This window comes from Chelon labrosus (genome assembly GCF_963514085.1).
Source record: "Chelon labrosus genome assembly, chromosome: 14".
In the NCBI taxonomy this organism is placed as follows: domain Eukaryota; kingdom Metazoa; phylum Chordata; class Actinopteri; order Mugiliformes; family Mugilidae; genus Chelon; species Chelon labrosus.
In genome coordinates, this window is record NC_140347.1 from 28,247,643 (window position 1) to 28,269,914 (window position 22,272).

At 41.6% G+C, this 22,272-nt stretch overlaps 1 protein-coding gene across 1 annotated transcript; it reads right to left on the reverse strand.

Moving 5' to 3' along the window:
- Window positions 1-397: 397 nt before the first annotated feature.
- On the reverse strand, window positions 398-15,443 carry LOC311499341 (E3 ubiquitin-protein ligase RNF19A). The gene is made up of 9 exons (XM_084560296.1): window positions 14,680-15,443; window positions 13,663-14,177; window positions 9,810-10,015; window positions 8,739-8,886; window positions 6,910-7,072; window positions 6,244-6,358; window positions 3,441-3,572; window positions 3,054-3,315; window positions 398-1,986 (listed from the first exon to the last, which is right to left on the reverse strand). Exons 1-9 carry the CDS (start codon window positions 14,830-14,832, stop codon window positions 1,701-1,703), a joined length of 1,980 nt encoding a protein of 659 aa, XP_084416422.1. The 5' UTR covers window positions 14,833-15,443; the 3' UTR covers window positions 398-1,700.
- Window positions 15,444-22,272: the final 6,829 nt, after the last annotated feature.

The following is a 22,272-nucleotide window of genomic DNA, read 5'->3' on the forward strand; positions in this document are numbered from 1 at the left end:
AAATAAAATAAATAAAATAAAAATCTGATGAGTGCGTTCTATTTCCTTGTATATTGGCGCCCTCTAGTGGTTGCAACACGTCCTTGCAACATTGTGCATAAAATTATTATTGACACTATTATTTAAAATTAAAATAAACCAGGATTTTAAATTATTTTAAAACTCAAAATAAATAGAATTAAGGCGTCCAAACTAAATAAGGATTAATAAAAAAATACCTGAAGTGTTTACAATAAAATATGACCATTATCCCCATGTTTCATACATGTCTGTACAAAACTACAGTGACTCCCGGATGTCCCCAGAATAATAAAGATATGGTTGATAATGTGCAATATTAGGAGACTATGCTCTATTTAAAAAAAAAAAAAACAAAAAAAAACACAGAAGACATGTCTTATGTTTTTGTCCTTCATGGTGAAATCTTTATTCATTTCTCCCCACAACCTGGCACATGTTATCATGTCAAGTTCATCTCACAAGTATTTCACACTCAGGAAGCTAAGCAGTGCATGTACAGACTGTATAGTCTCTGCAGGTCTCACAGATCATCTAGAAGGAGTTATTAGAGTTTAGCCTGCGGTGGCATGCTGCTGTTGTAATTTCGGTGCTCTGTGATCACTTGAGAGAGTCTTTAGTTTATTTAATGCTCTCAGCAGCGCCCTCGACTGCAGCCGCGCTGGCCGCCGTGAGTGTGTGAACCTGCATGTGTTTTACGTATTACTCTGGATACACAGCGAGTAGTAGAATCATGCTTTAAAAAGTTAAGACTGCAGTGCTGCTGCCGTGTTGTACTACATCGGAGATCAAAGAGAGCATTTTTTTTAACAAACTAAAGAATTATCACTCTCTTCAGTTTCAAAGGAAATAACCCAATGAAGGCTGAAAGCTGCATTAAAACAATGCAATAATGACATTGCCCCCCAACTGCTTCCATGGAAGACTGTGGATCTGTGATTAAGTGATAATCCATGATATTTATAAGCCCTCTAGTCAATTCAAACTACCACTGCCACATTGCCACAGAGCACCTTAGACTCCAAATAGTGCAGCATGCATCATCTTTTAAAGTTGCCCAATTCATGTGTGAAGACTGCATCTTAAAATGTTGGACATGTTCTTTCAGATAGAAAAATTCATCCCGTCTTGCAGCATGGCTTAGGAAAGGTTTTAAATTAACTCACTGACAAGATAGTTGTTAGATTCTTAGCCTGCCAAAAAACAAGTCATGCTCTCTTTATTTGTTAAGGGCGGGGGAGGACGGAGGTGAGGTCACTAAAAGATAACAGCCAGATGAAGAGAGGACTTCATGAAATAGATTTATAATAGAGGGAGAGTAAGGTAGTTTCTTTCAGAAAGGATAACATAGAAAAAAACAAACCAAACTAGTCAGCTAACATGCTCTCCTGTCTGCTTTACAGCTTATAGCCCTCCAGTTTTTATGTCACAGTCTTATTCTCATGCTATTTGTCTCGCACACACTCTCACACACACTCTTCAATTTTCTCTGTCTTAACCCGCATCTTCCTTAGAGGGTGGAGCTAGAAGGCATCTGGTGGGAGGGCCCGTCTTGGAAGCAGGAGGTGGCCTTGGCCAACGATTCTCAGGTCAGTCCAGTCACATGTCAGCTCATGGATTTGTGTAGTTCCATTAAACCTGACTATATCTTCAACCAAGTTCAAAACCTGCAATGAAGGACCTCATACACCGTCCACTTCAAAGACTGGGGAAACTGTCCCTTCGTCTCCTCCTGCTTCCCCGCCTGGTTTCTCTCTTCCCTCCTGCTCTTCTCCTCCTCCTCCTCCTCCTCCTCCTCCTTCCAGTTCTGAGGCACACAGGTAGTCTTGGGACTGGGACTGGGACTGCGAGTGTCCCAGTGACTCCACTGACAAGCTTCGACTAGACAGGATGCTACTTAGGCTGGACTGGCGGGCGCCCCTGGGATGGGTCTCAATTTCAACACGAACCTCAATATTGGTTCCTTCCCTGTGGTCACAATAGACATACATACTGGTATCAATAGACAAGTACTGTGCAGAATATTCTTACCCATCACACAATATAATCTGAGAGGCTCCTGATCCATCCCAGATGTACTGTGTGCAACAATGACCTCATCCAGTCAGAGTCATAAAGCAATAAGAACAACATGTCCTAAAAGAGACAGTGTGTGGTTCTAAACAGAGCCCTGATCTCAGCAATTTGATGACATAAGAAGCAAATGAGTCTAAATCTATGGTACGTTCTCTAAGATGTTGAAAACCACCCGTCAAGTACCTAGAAACAACATTAGGTAATTGTATCTGGGAGAACTGGTTCTGTTATAACGGCATCTATTGATAAACCACTTACATCAATCAGGCATAACATTATGACCACCTTCCTAATATTGTGTAGGTCTCCCTTGTGCCTCCAAAACAGTTGTGACTCATCAGACAATGGACATGGGACAGGCTGCGTCCTGCTGGGGATGGCTGCTGCCATCAAGGAGTGTCATATGGGGTGGGGGTGCCTGGTCTGCTCTAAGTGGGTGCTACATGTCTAAGTAAAATCCACATGAATGTCAGGTCCAAAAGTTTCCCAGAAGAACATTGTATTGTCACAAGATGGTTGATGTTGTTTATTTCTCCTGTGGGTAGTTTTAATGTTGTGCCTGATTGCCTTAAACATGTACTTGCAATGGCCAGCAGGGGGCGCCGGATGGTGGAAGACGAGGAGAAAATGCCAACTTGTAGATGCAGATAATGCAAAATTCACTTTCGAGAAACTGGTTTTGAAAGTGTTTTATGAACAAGGAAGTAACCTTTGTTTGTATACAAGGAAGTTTTGCAGGGTACCCTTGATGGATGAATAAAAACTTTTTTACTTTTACTGCCTAAAACAACTACGACAGTACTGTGTAGTACTGTGTCAAAAACTATAGCAGCAGGGCTTTATGCTTAAACAGAGAATTAATATAATTTTTTGTTTGCTAAAAGAATATATGTAAAGTAAAATCCTTGCTAAAAAATGTGAAAAGCAGAAGTAGGAAACAATCTAGAAGTAACATTTACCTTGCTTGTGTGTCATCAAGCTTATTGTCAGGCACAATAACCACCTCGCAGTCAGACTGGCTGTCCTGCTGGGTATATCCGTGGCGTTTTGTGGCTTCATCCAGTCCCACATATGTATCTAGCTCCGGGGGTGTGGTACTTGTACTTGGGAGGACGCCCACTTCCTGCACACTGACTCTGACTTCCTGGACGCTGGTGTTGCTGAGTGTTGAGTTGCTCTGACCCGTCCAGTGATCACTGACTACATGAGAGAATAGAAGATCTATAAGAGAAGTTGAAACTTCATCAGATCAGGCTGCAACTTGGAGCAAAAATCACAACCAAGAACTCATGTAGATTATCTTAGGGCTAGAGGATATCCGTGATTAAACTGCAGACTGTACTCACAGCTGGCTAAGTCTTCCAGTTGGATTTTGTGTGTTTCTGGTGGCTCATTCTGCGGTCGACACCAACCGTTCCTACAGAGCGACATGGGGACAACTCCATAGACATAAGTCAGCATCAACGGCACACCTACACCTAAAAGAAAACGGAGAGACATGAGGACCTCTTTGAAAGTATACAGTATGTGAATGTCATATTGTTTGAAGAGTTTTTCAGCATTTTCGTATTGGACTTAAAGTCAACGATTTGTGAACACACAGGGTTTACATTCCATGATAAATCCTTATGTATTTTATACTACACATCACACTTTCTTTCCTTTTTCTTCTTCAATCTCTGGAGCTGATTATACATGTTGATCATGTGGCACAAAATGCACGTTTGTTTGGTGTCTCTGTACATTTTTTTATCATATTATATCATTTTAACAGTAACATAAGACAGACAAAAGGGGCGCCCTTCCTGTTTCAGTGTGGAATTTTGGCGTTGCAGGTAGACAAGGCTCAATAAATCTGTTCTTGGCACAGTGGCGAGGTGGTTAGCGCTGATGCCTCACAGCAAGAAAGTCACCGGTTCGAATCCATGGGCCGGCTGGCCTTTCTGTGTGGAGTTTGCATGTTCTCCCTGTGTCTGCGTGGGTTCTCTCCGGGTACTCCGGCTTCCTCCCACCGTCCAAAGACATGCTCATTAGGTTGATTGGTGATTCTAAATTGGCCGTAGGTGTGCATGTGAGTGTGAATGGTTGTCTGTCTCTGTGTTAGCCCTGCGATGGACTGGCGACCTGTCCAGGGTGTACCCCTGCCTCTCGCCCGATGACAGCTGGGATAGGCTCCAGCAGACCCCCGTGACCCTTAACAGGACTAAATGGGTATAGAAGATGAATGAATGAATGAAATCTTCCTCTTCTTCTTCTTTATATTCTGTCTCCAAGTACTATGCAGAGGATCTGATTCCTTGTCAGCTTTTAAATCAATTCTAATTGTATTAGAGGCCATTTGCCCCATTCCACGTAGGTATTTATTTATTTTAATCTACTGCATATCTGTTTTATATGGCTTATCAAGATGTATTCCATGCAGTCATTTTAGCAGTCCTCTTTCATGTTTTCTACAATGTTATTGTTATATATGTGCAGAAAGACATTTCTGCGATGGACACTTCAAAAGAAAATGGGTTGTGAATGCACAGATTTTCAGCAGACTCACAAAACATGGATGTCAGATTTTCCCTGTTGTTTTTCACACATGAACTGTTACTTTCAATTAGCAAAACCAATTAGCAGAGGTGCAAGAACGCAGATTTTGTTACCTTTCAGCAAAACCGTGGCGACCTCCCGTTTCCAGCCGTTTCCATGCGAGGCTAAGCAGCTGCTGCTGGTAGCCTCATATTTAGTACACAGACATCAAAGTGGCATCGATCTTCACATGTAACTCCAGGCAAGAAAGCGATATTTCCCAGCATGTGAAACTATCCCTTTAATAAATGATGAGTTATATGCATCTGAATGTGCATCCAAGTATGATCTGCATCTACTGTCGTGGGCAGCCATATGAAAACTTAGAAGCTAGGTTTCTGTGTGCAAACAAACCACGAGATTTCATCCCTGCGTTCACACAGGGCAAAGAGGCGTTATAGATGACTCAGTCTCTTCCTACAGTGGGTAACATTCACAGCTGTGACAGTAAGGGTTTAGGAGCTTCTCAGCTTCCCTCTGCAATGTCACAACCATCACTCTGCCACACACTAAAGGGTCTCCTTGGCACACACTCAAACACACTGTACTATTCACCCTCACATCCTACTCTTTTATATGCTGTTTGCATCCCTTTCCCAGTTCATCCCTTTTCTCTTTTGTGTTCTTACGGCTCAATGGCTGTTATTTTTCTCTCACATTTCCGTCACATCTCCCCCTTTTTTAGTTTGGTTCCATTTTTGTCAGATACACACAATCTATTGTGGTCCTTCCTCTCTCTCTGTGTGGACTGTTTTTGGCTGGCAAGCTCATCCTCTTGCGCCGGTTTCACCCATTTGCTGAGTCAATAGCGTCCCAGTGTTCCCGCTGCGTTAATGATGTCCCTTTGTTTGGTTTGCACTCTGCTTTGTGTTCCCAAATTCCTATCTCAGTCACAGGTTGCATAATCACACAGCATCACACAGCACAGGGGAGGCTGCTGATCATCGAGTCTGTGGGTTTTGTTAAAAGTACTTTTGTGAAGGTTACGAATGAGAGTTTGTAAAATGGAGTTTGACTTTGTCAGCGTAGTAATACACTGCTCTTGTCTCGTTTTGTGTTTTCAATATCTATCATAGTGGACCTATAATTAATTCATCATTTGGAAAATCTGACATGCATGTTTTGTGAGTCTGCTAAAAAGCTGTGCATTCTCAACCACACTGTTAAAATTGTGTGTGTGTATGCAGAGCGTGAGAAAAGATGAAGATGTAGATGTAGATGAAGTTTTTCTCTTGCTGCTGACTCATTATTATGGAAGGGGTTATCCCAGACACTCCACAACTAGCTCCCAGTGAGCTGGTCAAACCCACACGATCATCTTATCTTTAATGACTTTCTGAATAGTGCCTTAGGACAATCTGATAATAAAACTACAACTATGTCATTATTCCAAAAGAAAGAGATATGTCAAATTTGCATATTTAGTATATGAGGTCTTACTGGTGTCTGACTTAAACTGCTGTGTTTCAGGATACTGTGACAGTTTCAGTGACTTTGTAAACCAGCAGAAACTCGCTTTGCCCTATGATCACGCTCCTCAGTATGCAGAATGTGTTTTTGTTCGGTCCTTACCCACAGTGACAGCTGCTATGACCGGCGACACAAACACAGACATCATCACCCCGCTCGCCACAGTCAAGTAGTGCTTACTTCCTGAGATATTGTTTTTCTTACAACGACCATGGACCTGAAAGGTCATAAATAAAACATAAATTGCATGATGGAAATTTTACTTGTTCCTTGTTGTTGTCCTCCATCTCCTCAGCTACTTATTCATATCCACTAATACATGCATCCCATGCATAATATAACGAGGAGAACACAAGAATCATTTATACTACAGTTAGCAAACATCCACATGGTGTTCATAGGCTCGTACCAGTTCAGTCAAATTCATTTAAAGTACAGTAATAAAAGGCAGTAATATGAAAATCTGTTCTATTAAAAGTATTATATGAGCCTACACCAGGCTGAGTTATACACATAGGTACATAGGTACAACCTATAGGTAGATAGGTTTTGATCTGTAAATATTGTTCATATGCTACAAAAAACAACCTGTACCATACTACTTATATACCATACTATTTATGCCACGTGCACTTACTGCCTATTGCACTTCTGGTTAGATGCTATACTGCATTTCGTTGCTTTGTACCTGTACATGTGTAATAACAATAAAGTTGAAACTAATCTAATCTAAAAAAATGAATTAAATGTGACTTGGGATTTACTGACCTTACGGCCCATGTAGATTGGTATGCCCACTATAATGACTGGGATGGCGATGCCTGCTATAAGGGAGATGACCACAGGTGCTCCAAGCAACATGCCCACCTGCCATAGTACCTTGCGGGTTTGAGACCATGGCTTCTTCCCCCAGAATGTACATCCTGAGGGACTGAGACACAACAGGGGAGGTAAGTTAAAGGACCGGTGTGTTGGATTTAGTGACATCAAGTGGTGAGGCTGCAGATTGTCAACACTTCCTCATATACAAATGGCAGAACAGGAGCCATTTGATGACTCCCAAAAATGACGTTTGTTTGTTTGATGATTGTTTGCAGAATTGACTTTCAGGATGCATACTTTGCCGCATACTTGAATTTGTTTATAACAAAATGACTCTGATTGGTTGTAGAAGCATCCAATTTTGTGCAGGGGTATTTTTGCATTGTGTCGATCGAAACACACCCCGTTATCAAATCCAAATGGCATGCTACTAGACTCACAGTCTGATAAGAATTGAGTGTGGCTAAGTCAGTTCTTATCCAAACTTTATGCTGAAATTAACACAAAAAGTATGTGTGTACTCACAACAACACACTCATTGTCATCTGCCCTGATCAGAAACACATCGTCATCTTGTATGGAATGACCTCTCTCACAGCCTCAAACCAAATCATCAAATCACATTTTTAATAGTTTTTTGAAGGAATAAGTGAAATAATTCTCATTACATCTTAACTCAAACTGAACCATCTCATTTGCATTTATCATTCTCTTTCTGGCTTCTCTCCCTGAACTGCTGTCATTTGCAGCCTTCTCACAGTTTCATTTATCTTGCATATGGTAAATAGGAAAGCCAGGTTATTTGAGTTTGTTTGTCAAAAGAGATACTTGATGTGACTTTGGTACAAAATAAAAGTCGCTTTTGAGTGTCACTTAAATTGCTGTATCAGGCTTTAGTGTTGTGGTGTAATTCTGACTGTCTAGCAGTGCTACTGACTAATGCAGTTTGGTCTTAATTATCTTGTAAGAGCAGAAGTGAAACACAAATAGCACCTGAGGACTCTGCCGTTTCTCAAAGTACGCATTCGTCTTACAGCAGCACATGTCACTCTAGGGTTTTAAAAGCCTGAGTGGAGGAAATTATGATGAGGTATTATGGCTATGCTCCGTTGCTCTGAACTGGCAGATTTGCTGTGAGATGCTAAAAGCTTTGTCCTTCTCTAGGACGTTCTCTGTAATTTGTAGTATGAAAGAGGCTGAGGGGAGGGGAGAAGAGGGAGGGGCAGGGGAGAAAGGAGGAGAGACAGTGCAGGAAGCCAATATCGCTGGTACAAGGAGATCCACAAAAAGCCTTTCTCAGCTGACACGTAGCCAACTAAACCCAAAGCAGAAATAATACAGTCATGAACATTTCTACACAGACCTTGGCCAGCAGAAAGATTAAACCTTCTTCTAGCTGTTGTATTAGCTTGAGAAAATAAAATATATTGTGCTGCATGGAAATATGGATGCAGATAGAGGTGGGTAACTAATGACAAGTCAGCAATGACTCCTTTCCAAGACTGGAAAAATCAATAGAAGAGCAGACAAACTGTTTAAACCAGTGCAGCCTCTCAACAATGATATACTGTACAGTGTGTACGTGCCTTGCTGACTGGCCCAGTTTTATCTCTGACTGCTTCACAGATGCAATGATGGTATAATTGGGGGTATGTTTAACTCATTTTAGTGAGCTTTGTAGTGAAGTTGGAGGATTTTATGAGGAAGAACCTACCAAAGCTGGACCAAGACCAAGATTGTTTTATTGTTGGGCTGCAGTTAATGACTGGGGATACCTGAGGTAGTGCACGTCGGTGATCTCCTGCATACACAGCCAGCAGAACTGACAGGCACATACAGTGCAGTTCATGCGGTTACAGCTGCCATCGTTGGTCTTCATGATGTAGGCACCACAGCGAGGACATGCTTTGATCTCCTCTGCATCTGCAACACAGTACAGTACATGTAAAAGAACACAGATCTCGCAATATTTATTGATTAACTTAAAGGAATGGCTCGATATTTATTTCAGGATATAGGCCTACTTTTATTTGATGGGAGCAGTGACTTCCCGAAGTCTTCGCTAGTTGCCTGGCAACTGCAAGAGCCAAGAAAGTCCAATGCATAACCCTGCACCCCCCAAACAAAATGTGTTTTTACACATTTATTACATATTAAACAAGTATTTGTTAATTGGTAAGCTTCAGATATGCTGGTAGGTGGATTGTATTTCAGCTGGACAGAGCCAACTAGCTCCTTTCACATTTCAGTGATGTGCTAAGCTAAGCTAACCAGCAGCAGGCTCTAGCCTCATATTCAACATGCAGATGAACCAACTCTCGGTGATTACTCCCATAATTTTCCTAAAGAGCAATTTGGCAGTACTTGACAACACCCAACTTCCACATAATTCAAAAATTAGGAACGAGGTGGAGTATAAGTGGAGCTGAGGGGGGTGAGTGATGCCTCGGCAGAGAGCTAGCAATTTCTGAGAGGCATGCAGTAGTTGCTCAAAGCACCCCTTACATTAAAATGTTCCCCAATAAAGTTGTCATTAATGAAAATTAACTATGAACCAAACCAGTTTTTGTGGCAGGCAGCAAACATGTTTATTTCTGCTGTAAAGTTAGACATTTTAACATGGTGGTCTATGGAGGTCCACGTCTATTGACCAGCTTCAGTAGCTAGCCTCAAGTGACCTTTTGAGGAACTACAGTTTTTGGTACTTCTACATTGGCTTAATTTTTTCAGAACCTAAGTTTTCCACTTGGGGCAAATACCAGTCTTCTCAATTAACTCTTCACCAGTGTGAGCCTGGAAGTGACCTGCAAGTGTACTTCCCAAAATGTTGGCCACAAATGTCTTACCTCCTCCAGATTCTTCATTGAAGACGTACAGCGTGGAGGGATCATTGCCACCTGAGGTGTGACGGGCTCGCTGGCGGCGGGCCTGGTCACACGTCTGGTTGGGGTGCCACAGCTGTCGACAGTGGTAGCAGAACTCTGTGTCACATCCCTCACGGCCACAGCTCAGCTTGGGACACTCTGCACACCCGTAAGCTATCACTGCATAGCTGGGGAGAGAGACGGAAAGTGCAGATAAACATGGTTTGCCTGACAGACTGGAATATCTATGAAAAGCTGTCACATCTATTGCTTGAGCTTCTTGTATTGTTTTTCTGTCAAGTTCATTGTTAACTTTGCTCACAAGCAGTGGATTTGTTAGGTGTGTGTCTAAGATTCAAAGAGAGACAGCCGTCTGCGGAGCTGCTTTACAGATTCTGAACGGTCATTATAATGATAACAAGACACATGTGGACCAAACCTCACTCCTCAAAAGAGATATCTACATAAAGATCATATGATTAATGATCAAATACAAGTGAAAGTAAGCGTGGGTGAGTTGCAGGCCTCAAGGATCTAGCGCTGCTGTGAAGAACTACTTAAAAGGCCGGAGCAGGCCTTTACCACTGGCATTTCCAGCCGTATACAGAGTCCAGGTTTGTCAGATATGTAGATGAATCAAACAGGCTGAGGGCCACACACACACACACACACACACATAAGGGGATAATTACACGGCTGCCTTGATTCCGATTTGGTGTCAGACCAGATCTGAATCAAGTGTGTCTGATTCTCCAGTCAAAGGCTCTTGGCTGAACAACAAAGCCAGTGCTCATGCATAAAACATTTCCAGGTATCAGCGAACGTCTTCATCAAAGAAACCAGCAATAATTGGATTATCAGGATCTTAAACACTCCCTTTGTCATGCAAAGGTGTTTTATTTAATTTATTGTCTATTTAATAGATTGTAGATACTGCAGATAAATCTTTAATCTATTGATTTGCGAAGAATGCTAAACTTTAAACATCTAAAATAGTCTATATTATTGGGCTCAATGTTTTTGGACGAATCACTGAATTTGCATTCTCTGAATGTGTGTACTACTGTAGGCTTTCAGAGTAGTTAGTTTTTTTCTAAAAGTGTAACATTATAGCTGTTGCCCCACCATTTAGCTTTCCCAGTGTTTTATAAGTAAGGAAACACATTTAACATGTTTGTTAGTTCTACGGGCCGGGTTATACTTTCAGGATTAAGTCATACTACAAAGTATTTATTATGTGAATGGCTGCATTTAAATATAAAGTGGAAAGTTTTAGTTAGCTTCAGTTCGGAGGAAGGAGATGTGAAATTGTTTAAAAATGGGACTGTGGCACAAGTTTTCATTTTCCCAGAGTATTCCTCATCAGTGCTCCACGTAGTTGTTCACAGGAAAACCCCACAAAGAGATGAAAAAAAAGCTTAAGAGAGAAGTTCAGCTCAAGTCAGCATACTTTTACCTGAATGTTGTGTGAATGTTGTCAGTTACATGGTACAGAAAAACAAACCCCTACTTGACCATCTGATATTTCAGGTGAGGCATACGGACACTTCCAAGGTCCATGTGTAGTTGTTTGGTCAGGTTTAGGTATAGAAAATGATAATGATTTGGATTAAAATAGACTCTTTTGCAACAGTAAGCATGGTCATAAGGCAAACTTCTCCCATGCACAGCAAGCTTGTCTTGCATTTTCTGGGTTACAACCTCTTCAAAGGTTTACTCACCTTAACAAATGGACTACTACTGGTTTCTGATGAGGCCAGGGCTGCAGACTGTAACCAACTGAATAACCCTCCTTCACCCCCCCATTACAAGTGGCTACAAAAGCCTTTGGTGGCCGCTACCACAACTATGCTTGGTTTGTCCATTCTGGGCTACTGTAGAAACACAGAGGCAACACAAAGCAAGGACAGATTCACTGTGTAGGTAAGAGAGGCTAATTCTAACGAATGCACAACAATATTTATCTCCAGATTATACACTAATGCAAACATAATTATGAATACTGTATTCCATTTCTGCCGACAGACCCTCCCTACATCCTACACACATTTTAAGGATGCACCATGCATTTTGGCGGGAAAAAACTGAATGTGTCTTGGTTTGTACAGAGGCAGAGCACGCCCATGTGATGTTTTCAGAAATAGTGGAGGCCATGCAAGTCACATACGGTATGGTAATTTACCTCACAGCAACGAATTCCTCTTTTCACTTTGTTTTGCATTTCTTACATCATGTTTCTGGCTTCTCGATCCGACATCTGCCTAGAAGAGGCCTTTAAGAGCCAATTTTACCACTCGAATACCAAGTATTTTGCACACACAACTTCCCATGTCATAATCACAAGCTGGCAAGTTCCATCTGAAGACAGTAATTAACACAGGCAGAGTGAGCACATGAAAGACTGCAGATTCTGTCTCTCCGCTGGGGAAAAAAATCCCTAGTGATACAGCAGCCTTACATATGAAGCAAAACCATGACACAATAGGAACACACGGATACACATAGATGTGTGGACACACAGGCATAGTACTAAAACACACATTTTGTCACCCTTTCTCAGAGCCAGCATAATCTCCTGCTAAACTTCTGTCACTAAGACCTCGAGGAATGTATGTATGTTGGGAACATGGGAATATATAGGTCATAACTGTGACTGACCAGTTTACATAATGAATCAACACAATTGAAAAACTTTTCTTTCGTGTATTAACCACAAAACATATTGAATTGTAAAAATCAGATCTCTCGTTTCTCTGTCATATTTAATTCAGCACAGCCCAGCACAGATGGGCGTATTGATTTTTACTCCACTCATTCATCATGACCTTGCAGTGAGAGCTGACAGTCATCCTTTCAGTCCTGCATACGCGCTTTTGACCACAAATATCCATTTTACACGTGCACACAACATGTGCACACGCGTCATGACTTCCCATCGGCGGCCCTATCCTGTTACTGATGCATGAACATTAAGGTGAAACGGCAATGGAAACAAACAACAGCGGAAACAAATGAGAGGTAACTGAGAACAGTTGGCATTGTGGTCTGCCGAGGCTGCTGTCAAAAAACAAAAACGTACATCTCTTCCACGGAAGATTTCCACCTGTATGATTTACGCTGATGTCTAAGATCGATTCTGTAATGAAATCACATTGTAGCTGAGCTTTAAACATCTCTGGAGCATAATGTAATCAGCGTTTCAGACGGTCATCCTGAGAGAGCAAGAGTAACAGTAAAATAGCCCTAGAAATGCCAGGCACATTACCGATAAACTGATTAAAGGTGAATGTTTCTCATAAACTCCTGGGTCAACATGTTTATGGTGTTACTGTGTGAAGGCCTACATTTGGATTTTCAAAGAGGTATTGTTACAAATATACAGAAGACCGTTTCATTTTTCTGACGCTTGCCTGTTCTGATCTGCAGGATCTATTAGAGATGCAAGTAAAAACTCAAACTGAGCATTCACACGCTGCCACTCCTTCTTCTTCACAGCCAGTTATTTTGACGGTGAAGACACCCTTGAGTGTTGTGTTTTACAACACAAAGCCGGTGGCAGGATGACAAGGATTTGACAAGGGCTGTCATACTGTAGCGCTGGACTGGGGCTTTAACTTTTTATTCAAGCTAATTATGGTGCAGTGAATTGACTCAAGAAGTCAGACAATCCAGAAGCCATTATGTTGCATTCCTAAGTATTCATAACCTCCCTCCAGTTAATTGCTTTTTTACAAAAAGGGCTTTTTAATGTTAGCAATAGGTTTGAAATGAGGATATTTTGTAGTGTATTCATAGTGTGTTCAGAACTGGTGGTACCTGGTGCTTCAATTCTCACCTGCAGTCAGGTGCGGGGCACCAGCGAGTATCTGGATCAGAAGCAAGAAAACGCCTCAACTGGTACTCCTCAAACCTCTCCAGCAGTGCCCTGTCATCCAGAATGGCGCGAACATCCAGTGGGGCCAGTGTTTCGGGGCACTGCGGGCACGCAATGCCCACCCGGCTCTCTGAGATCTCAATGCGCAGGTACTGGCGGAGGCAGTCCGAGCACGCCCTGTGGGAGCAGGAGGTGAGTCGTGGGAAATGGCAGCGCGGCTGACTGAGCAGGCACAGTGGACACTCCTCCAGGTGTTCATCCAGCAGCTGATCCTGGCTGGAGGAGGAGAGGGACAGGACGCCAGTAGAGCCACTGCTGGGCCCGCCCACGCACTCTCCCGTGGCGGCCCCGCTCGCGGCCCCGCTCGTGGCCCCGCTCGTGGCCGCCTCAGCCGCTGCCGGCGGACCTCCTCCTTCTCCTCTTTCTGCTCCAGAAGGTCTTGATTCTCCAGCCTCTTCTGATGTGAGGTTGTGTTGCTGAGAAAGAAGTTACACAACATGTTGATTTTACCAAATCAAGTCATTTCAAATGCACTCAGGGTGATGCTCAAAGACCTTGTGACAAAGAACTGTTCTCATTGACGGTAGCAGTAGTGACCATGTAAATAGGCGGATGCGGTGTTGGTTTCTTGGCAACATTATTTCTACGAATGGTCAATTAATTAAATAAACACTCTAATGGATTTGGGCTATAACAGTGTGGGAGGGGGAGAGAGCAGGTAGCAGAGCAAAGTTAATCATCTACAGCTTCTCTTCATGTTAATTCTGTGAGACCTTTTAATCTTCTGACTCTACATATCGGGGCATAATGATGATCTATGCATTACAAATTTCAAAATAAGAGATCTCTAAAAGTTAGTGCTCAAATTGGACACATGAGTTCCCAAATCAAACATTTCCAAACTGAATATTTAATAGTTAACACAACCTCGCCTTCACTTTAGCTTCAGACAAACAGTAGTGGAAGCCGGAGTCTTACCTGCTCTGGATGCTCGCTTGGAGTCAGAGTAATGGCCACCTCCTCTTTGGGCCAGGCTTCCACAGGCCTCTCGGGCCTCGGCTCCGATTTGGGCTTTCGGCTGAAGAAGTTCAGGAAGCTCAGGGGCCCTGTCTGCTGCTTGGGCCTCTTCATGGTCTAGGACTAGAGCAGGAGCAGCCGCCGAGGAGGACAGGCCAACGACCATGAGCAGGATGCGAAAGCTATGTGTGTGTGTGTTTGAGTGTGTGTGTGTGTGTGTGTGTATGTGTGCGCGTGGGTGGGTGAGCACAGTGAGTTCCTCACGGCTTGGAGTCCTGGAGTTGGACGGCTGCTCTGCTGTACGAGGGAGGAAGAGTGGGAGAGATGGAGAGGGAGACGGTGGGGAGGAGGTAATCCCTGCCTGAGGGGAACATCACTAATTTGGAATCTTTCCCAGAGCAGATCATGTGGTTTGCTTTGTCTCTCTTCAGTCTTCGTTCCTCCTCTTCCTCTTGCTCCTCCACCTCCACTGCAGTTTGCTCAGGGTGAATTAGTAGTGAACTGGTCGACTGTCCTCCATCATTATAGACCTCCTCTCCACTGTTGGCAGTCCTTTACCTTGCAAACAAAAACATAATATAATCATAGAATCAGAGCAAGAAATTATTGGTGCATTGCTCTAAACTTAATTATTAACTTTCACTACAGTGGTATTAATGTGGTTCAACTGATTTGGAGCAATACTTCATTAAATACTAACATAACAAGGAGCAGCATTTGAAGATTTGCTTCTGTCTTCACAGTTTTCTCAGAGGCAGTCTGAGCATACAATAATTCAAATTTAATTTCATATGAAAATACTGTAGTGTTGCTGTACAAATGTATTAATATCACTGTATTCATATATATATTACATACATAGTTACAATCAGTAGACACAAACCAAAATGGGCGACATGTAAAAAAAATAAAACAACAAAAAAGCACTGTAATGTAGATGTAATGACAAGTTTTTAATTTTCTTTAGGTCACTTATAATCCATTGTAATATCAACAATGGATTGCATACACCCCTGGGAAAGGTTTATAGAATCTTATTTTGAGACTGGCCTCAAACACAAAGACATAAAATCCGTGCTTGGCAGTAGGCATGGTTTTCACGTAAGTGAGAGACATTTAAAGGGAAGCGTGCACTGAAATGACCGTCTAAGGCAGCTTGGTTTTTGCTTCTGCCTAAGATGGTACCCTATGCCATAGAAAGCATTTATACTGTTGCTGTTATAATGTTGAAAACCTGAAATAGCAGAGTCTCGAGGTAACATGGGGGCAACTACCGTTAGTAACTGTGCTAACTGTAGCAGAAATTTGAAAAATTACTTGTCACTAGTTTTCAGTTTTTATGTATGGTTATTTCCTTCACTGTAGCTACACTTGTCATCTGTATGATTTTCACATTTGTGAGGAATCCCATCTATGAGTTTAAAAGCAAACCAAGAAAGATTTTCTTTGGGAGTGGGCCTCCACATTGTTTGTCTAACTTAGCAACGTGAGCAACACAGAAGGTCTGAACAATGAGGAGGAGCCCTCTGGTTGGTGGTGGGCAGACAGAAAGTAGTCAGAAAGTCAACAAAGGGTCACTTCATCAGAAGCCAACTGCAGAACTCTGGACAGCTTCACAAATACAGATGATGTATGCTAAATACAGAGAACATGTAAGGAAAGCACATGTGCGCTACATTTTTTTTTTCTCTTTCAAAGATCCTTAGGAAACTACTGATCTAAACACAATTGTCCAGGCAAATGTCAACCACCACACCCATAACTTGGCCAATTTACAACTGACAAATGTTTTTAAAATGCTAAAATGTAATGCAATCACTGATTAAACCTGATTAAATGGTCATATAATGAGCATACATGAGCATATAATTAAACACGACTTGCTTCATTTCACAATTTATAATCTCTAATGATGCCTTTGTCACTGTGGTTCACTTTTGAACTGTCTATCAGCTTTTCCCTCTGGCTGCAAATTCCTGATTACAGAGGGAAAAAATGCTGTTTTATTTGTTATATCTTCATCCTCATTAGCAATCGTTATTTCGTCACAGCAAAGTTACTTAGATAGATAGATAGATAGGTTTTATTTGTCACATGCACAGTTATACATAGTACAATGCACAGTGAAATGTACTGTTGTACCTGCAGCCAGTAGTAAGAAAATATATAAGTACTACAGTAAACAGTAGTTACTACAGTAAACAGTAGTTGCACACAAGGTAAGCGATATAAGTGTAATGTACACCGATAGAGAAATAGAATATAAAAAAATAAAAATAAAAAATAAAAATAAAATAAAATAAAATAAAAAAAAATGAGAATAAAAATAAAAATTTCTCATAAACACAACATATATTCAGTATCAGATACTGTATTGAGTCTATTTTATGCTGTTCACAGGTTGACACCAAATGACATTCAGTTGAAACACAATACTAGGCATTAATTTTAAAACCTGACCTTTAATAGTATCACAAAAACAGCAATTTCAAAAATAAGCTGCCCCATTATACTCCTGAATCTCTATTTAAAATCCCACAAGAGTCCCTTATGTGAAATACAATTGAAAACACAGGGAAGAGGTTTAGACGCCAGCACCGTGACCTGCTCATCGTACAGCCTCGGACATGAGCCGTCAGGTCACAGCCAATGAGACCCAAAGAGCAGATGGAGGAGAGCGATGCAACCGCTTTGACAGATAGGATCGGGGGAGATAGTGGGTGAGGCAGAGGAGTGGAGGTGATAGACAGCACAGACAACTCATTCTGTCTCCATTAGGCCGTGGCGAGCTCTCATAATCACGCCAAGAGAGCAATGAGAGCATGAGGTGATTCATGAAACCCCAGACCAATTAAAATAGCTGTCGCCATGGCACCACGTCAAATCGGACCATAGAATATGAAATGTGATTTGATTATAGATCTATTTCAGGATCTACAGTTGACATGTTATTGCCATGTTCATACATGTATAAAACGTGTTTTCAAACCAAACTGATTGCAGCGGCCAGAGAAAAGTATGGCTACAGGAGCTGTATTCTTCACCGTTCTTTAAAAAGCCTTGCACAAAGAATCCAGATTTATGTAACACTGCAGCACCTAACCTGCTGTCTCACATAGAGACTGAGAGTCTGAGTTGTATCTAAATTTCAGTCCTGAGGGTATGTTAAACTCGACATGCACGATATGTCTAAAGGAAAAGCAGGCTCCACATGCGGCGGCACATCATTTTATACACAATAATTTCAGAGCAAAGGAAAGAGCTTCCTGCTCTTTGAGAACTTGGCACCGTAAACTGATGATTAGTGTTGATATTTTAGATGCAACTGTTTTCTTTACTGTAGCTCTCCTGTATCTCCAAATGTGGCTACTACATAGTGCAGGGCTCACTGCAAAACATGTGTCTCGGCTGAATGGCTTTCCTAAAAAAGATTTTCTAGGAAATCTCCTGGAAATGTCAAAACCTTCAAACGTTCAAATAAAGTTAACAGATGTAATATCACAAGCAGTAAACAAGGAGAAAGATGCCTCGGTGGGGCTCATCTATTTAAAAATGGAGATAAGCTGATAGATCATAGATGTTGAACTCAGCCCAGATCTACTTCAAAAAAACTAGAGGAAACTGAAGAGGCCTTGTGAGTGTTTTTGAGCACATTCAGTGCCCCCACAAGTCCAATAAACTGCTTCCTATCCTGTAAATGTGGTGACTATTTAAAGGTCTTTAACAAAGGTCTTTAACATCAGAAAGAACTTTCAGGCTGTTGGCTGAACCATCCAACAGCCATCACTTAGAAACATTTGGACTTACATTCAAAAGTCGTCCAACAACTATTTTCCCAACATTTCTCAAGTAGTTCAGCCTTTAATGAATCTCTCATGGAAATCTTTGTTTGTTTACAACAAGAACACAGCAACGGAGGAATAATATGTTATGTCATCTGTAATGAAAAGTACAAGAGCATTACCAGACTCTATCGCTATACTGGATCCAGTTCCGATTAACTATGCCTATATCTGAGTGTATCTCAGTTGTGCATCCACATGATTTTCCCCAGCAATCGTATTCTATGGGGACTGACCAACATCTCTGATGAATGCAACACGGTGCTGCTGTTTATTTATAGAAATACTTCCCACCAGTCAAGACATCAAAAGCACCCAACATACCGTGCCGTATGCATGCCTGTACATTCACATTTATGTCCACATGTATACATTCAAACATGGACGGGGCACTGATACAGAGAAAACAGAGAATTGAGGTATTTTAAATTACAGTTCAGTGGTTTCCAGCCAGGGTTTGCCACTCTTCGCTAGACGACCAAGCAATTAGCACAACTGGATGTCTAAAGACTTAGACACTGTGAGGGAATGATAAAGACAAAGGCAGGCCGTCTGTACAGTATGTCAACAGGAAATAAAACATCTTCAAACCAAAATGATGGCTTTACAGCTGGAAACCCCATTCTCGCAGACACACTATGAGGAAGTTTGCACTGAGACGCTGAGATACAATACTGGATGTTTTACTAGATGTTTTACATTTAAATGTTTCACTGCAGCCTGCTCTTATAGACAAATATGCACAGTTAATTAATCTCACCTAAGTGTTTGCAATCTTTGCTGTCTTTTGGCATCAACTAATGACATGAGTCTGATGCTTTTATGTACACCAGCTTTGATAAGGATTTAGGGGTTAGCGTACACGGGTGCACTTAAGCTTTTTTCTGTTTCTCTTGTTTATGTCCCTTCACCTTCATTTCCGTTTGCTATCCTGATCGCAATCTGTGCAGAGCGTCCTTGACTGGTTATAGATCATCATCTGAAATCAGATCATCCCTCTATCTAAAACTGCACTGACATGCACACAAACACACATTCACCCACATTACAATGCACTTACACACTTGAATTGAGATGAAATGGCAGAGGAAGCATCTGGATGATGAGATGCAGTTTGTTTTCTACGATTAGCAGCTCTGAAGCAAACACAACAAGCAGCGCTGCTCAGGTCCACTTGATGTCAGCGGAATCGACCGAAAGCATCAAAATCAAAGAGATGTTCGTTTTAGCCTCTTCACTGACCCACCAAAAGGCCAGTCGTCGCACATTTGTGGACAAACTGTTTCTTGTTTATGTTGTCACTGTAACAACTGAATATCAGGGGACGTGTGCAGAAAGCGAACAAGAATTTGGTTGAGGGACAAAGTGTCACTATGGTGCGAAACAATGGTACCAGCGCCATTCACAGCTTTCAAAAAAAAACACTGTGGTGTCAGTGTCTGTTTTCAAACCAGGGAATTCTCCTTCCAACAAATCATCATCCCAGCTGACAGCTCAACTCAAGGTGAAATATATTCTTATGCATGAGAATATCTTTGAAACTATAGCGAACATTGCTCTAAGCATATTTGCTGATGAGACAGTGGTGAGACAGACTGGGAGAAAGAAGAGTCCTTCTGCCTCTAATGTCATCCCTAAGAAAACTCAAGGGAACATAGTTAACAACACGAGGGACAGACGCAGATGCTGCTTGGGACGAGAGTGCACATCTTCTGCTTACAGTTTAATGGTTTTCCCTTCAATGTGTGTGTCTGTGTGTATTTGTATTTGTGAGGTCCTGTTTAAGTTTTAGACCGTGAGAGTGATGACATTTTGGAAAAGGAAGCCCATTTCGCATGGCCTTTATATTCTGACACATACACAGTATGCTCTGTTTGTGGGTTAAGACTTGGTTTTAGGGGTTATAGTTACGTAAATTAAGATTACATTAAAAGTCCGGTTAGAATAAGTGACCAGAGAATGCATTATGTTAATGAGTACCCAGTGTGTGTGTGTGCAGAAAGTAAAATACTCCCGAGGCCAAAGAAACACACACTCAATTTCACCTCCTGATCTCTTTAAGGGCTGTGATGCATCGTAGAACAATGCCACGTGAGTAGAGAGCTCCGGTGACAATGTGAACCGCACCATTGGCACTGGTTGGACCCAGCTTTTTTGGGCAACTGAGCATGTCGACTCGCTGGCAGAGTGAAATACGTCACTCTGATTGTCCAATCAACACACAAGAAGAGAAACAGAAGTGACAAAAGCAAGCAAACGTCAAGAGGGCATCACAAAAGTGAACTTTTTTAAAAGAACATGGTCATTTGAAAGAAGAAATTGAACACCAGTGGCAGTTTATAACTCTCTAGCTACCTAACTTCCTAGCTAGTCCCACACAGTGTATGGCTAGTCGTAGCCCTTTGGGTTTCCCCTTTCAAATGGCAAATACAGACTACTGCCACCCGCTGGTATGGAGGATTATTTCCACTAAATAATGTCTGTGAAGGTTCTCAGTTATCCAGGTCATGGTATATGCAAAAAAGGTTCAAAAAAGGCAACTGGACTTGTAGAGTTTTTTGAGAGGACGTTTCACCAGTCATCTGAGTAGCTTCTTCAGTTCTAGGGGACTGGTGGGAAGTCTGAGGTTTAAATAGGAACTCCTACTGGAACTTGGTTTCTGGTTGTAAACATAACAAGCAAGTTCCAGTTTTTACCCCAATAGTGAAAGCTGAATGACTGTGATTTCTGTAGGGGCAAACATTAAACTGTTTACTGATACAATCATGATTAGTTTCAGTTTTCCATTTAATGACTTGTGAAAAAAATAATACAACTATTGGCATTTGTTATGTTGTATGTTTTAGATTTACAGTATCGTATGAGTAAAACCAAAAAGGGAATCATAGCCTGCTTGTTATAACATGTTTGGGAAACACCTTCTGAGAATTAAGGAGCCACACCACTACAAAGAGTCCCACGTGAGTTCATCTATCAGGAGACAGAAAGTTTCAGAAGAAAAATAACCCAGTTTAGTTCTGAGAGATGAATCCTCTGTAGAGTAACTCTCTGCCGTTTTCCTGTTGGGAGTTCATTTCTAACAAACTGACGTGCTATAAAACATACTTATTTCTTCTTCTCTTGTCCCTCAACTGTCAACATGGTGATAATTTTTAGGTATTCTCCCACTATCAAATCTATCGCTCACAACGTAACCACTACAAATCACGAATGTCTTCCAGTTTGAAGCAGTTGGGAGGAATGTGTCTAAAGGTGGTGAGGCTTCGCTGCTGACTTCAAGATGATTTAAACAAGATGCCACCATGTAGTCTCCTCTAGTTCCTCATGACTTTCATTTTAACGAGTGAAGAAAGTGATACCCGGAGATGACACTACTTCCACAGCAACAAACTGCCTCAGTCACATGTCTTAGTCTTAATTCAAAGCAGCAAACCCTCATTTTTAATTTATTTCCAACAGGCGAAAGAAAACTGATCCCTCAACAAACAGCAACGCCGGACATCATTACGTAATGTACAAAGGCATTTGCTGGAGTTGTGTTTTGTTTTGACATGACGGGGCATGCTGAGTCGCACCAATTTCATCCTGATAAAAATACAATACAGGGGTAAAGTTTTAAAGGAACATTTCTCCGATATTATAGATAAAGGTTAGCTTATCTGTCATTCATAAATTGTGTTCTGCAGCTTTGGAGGATCGTTAAAGTCTGAAA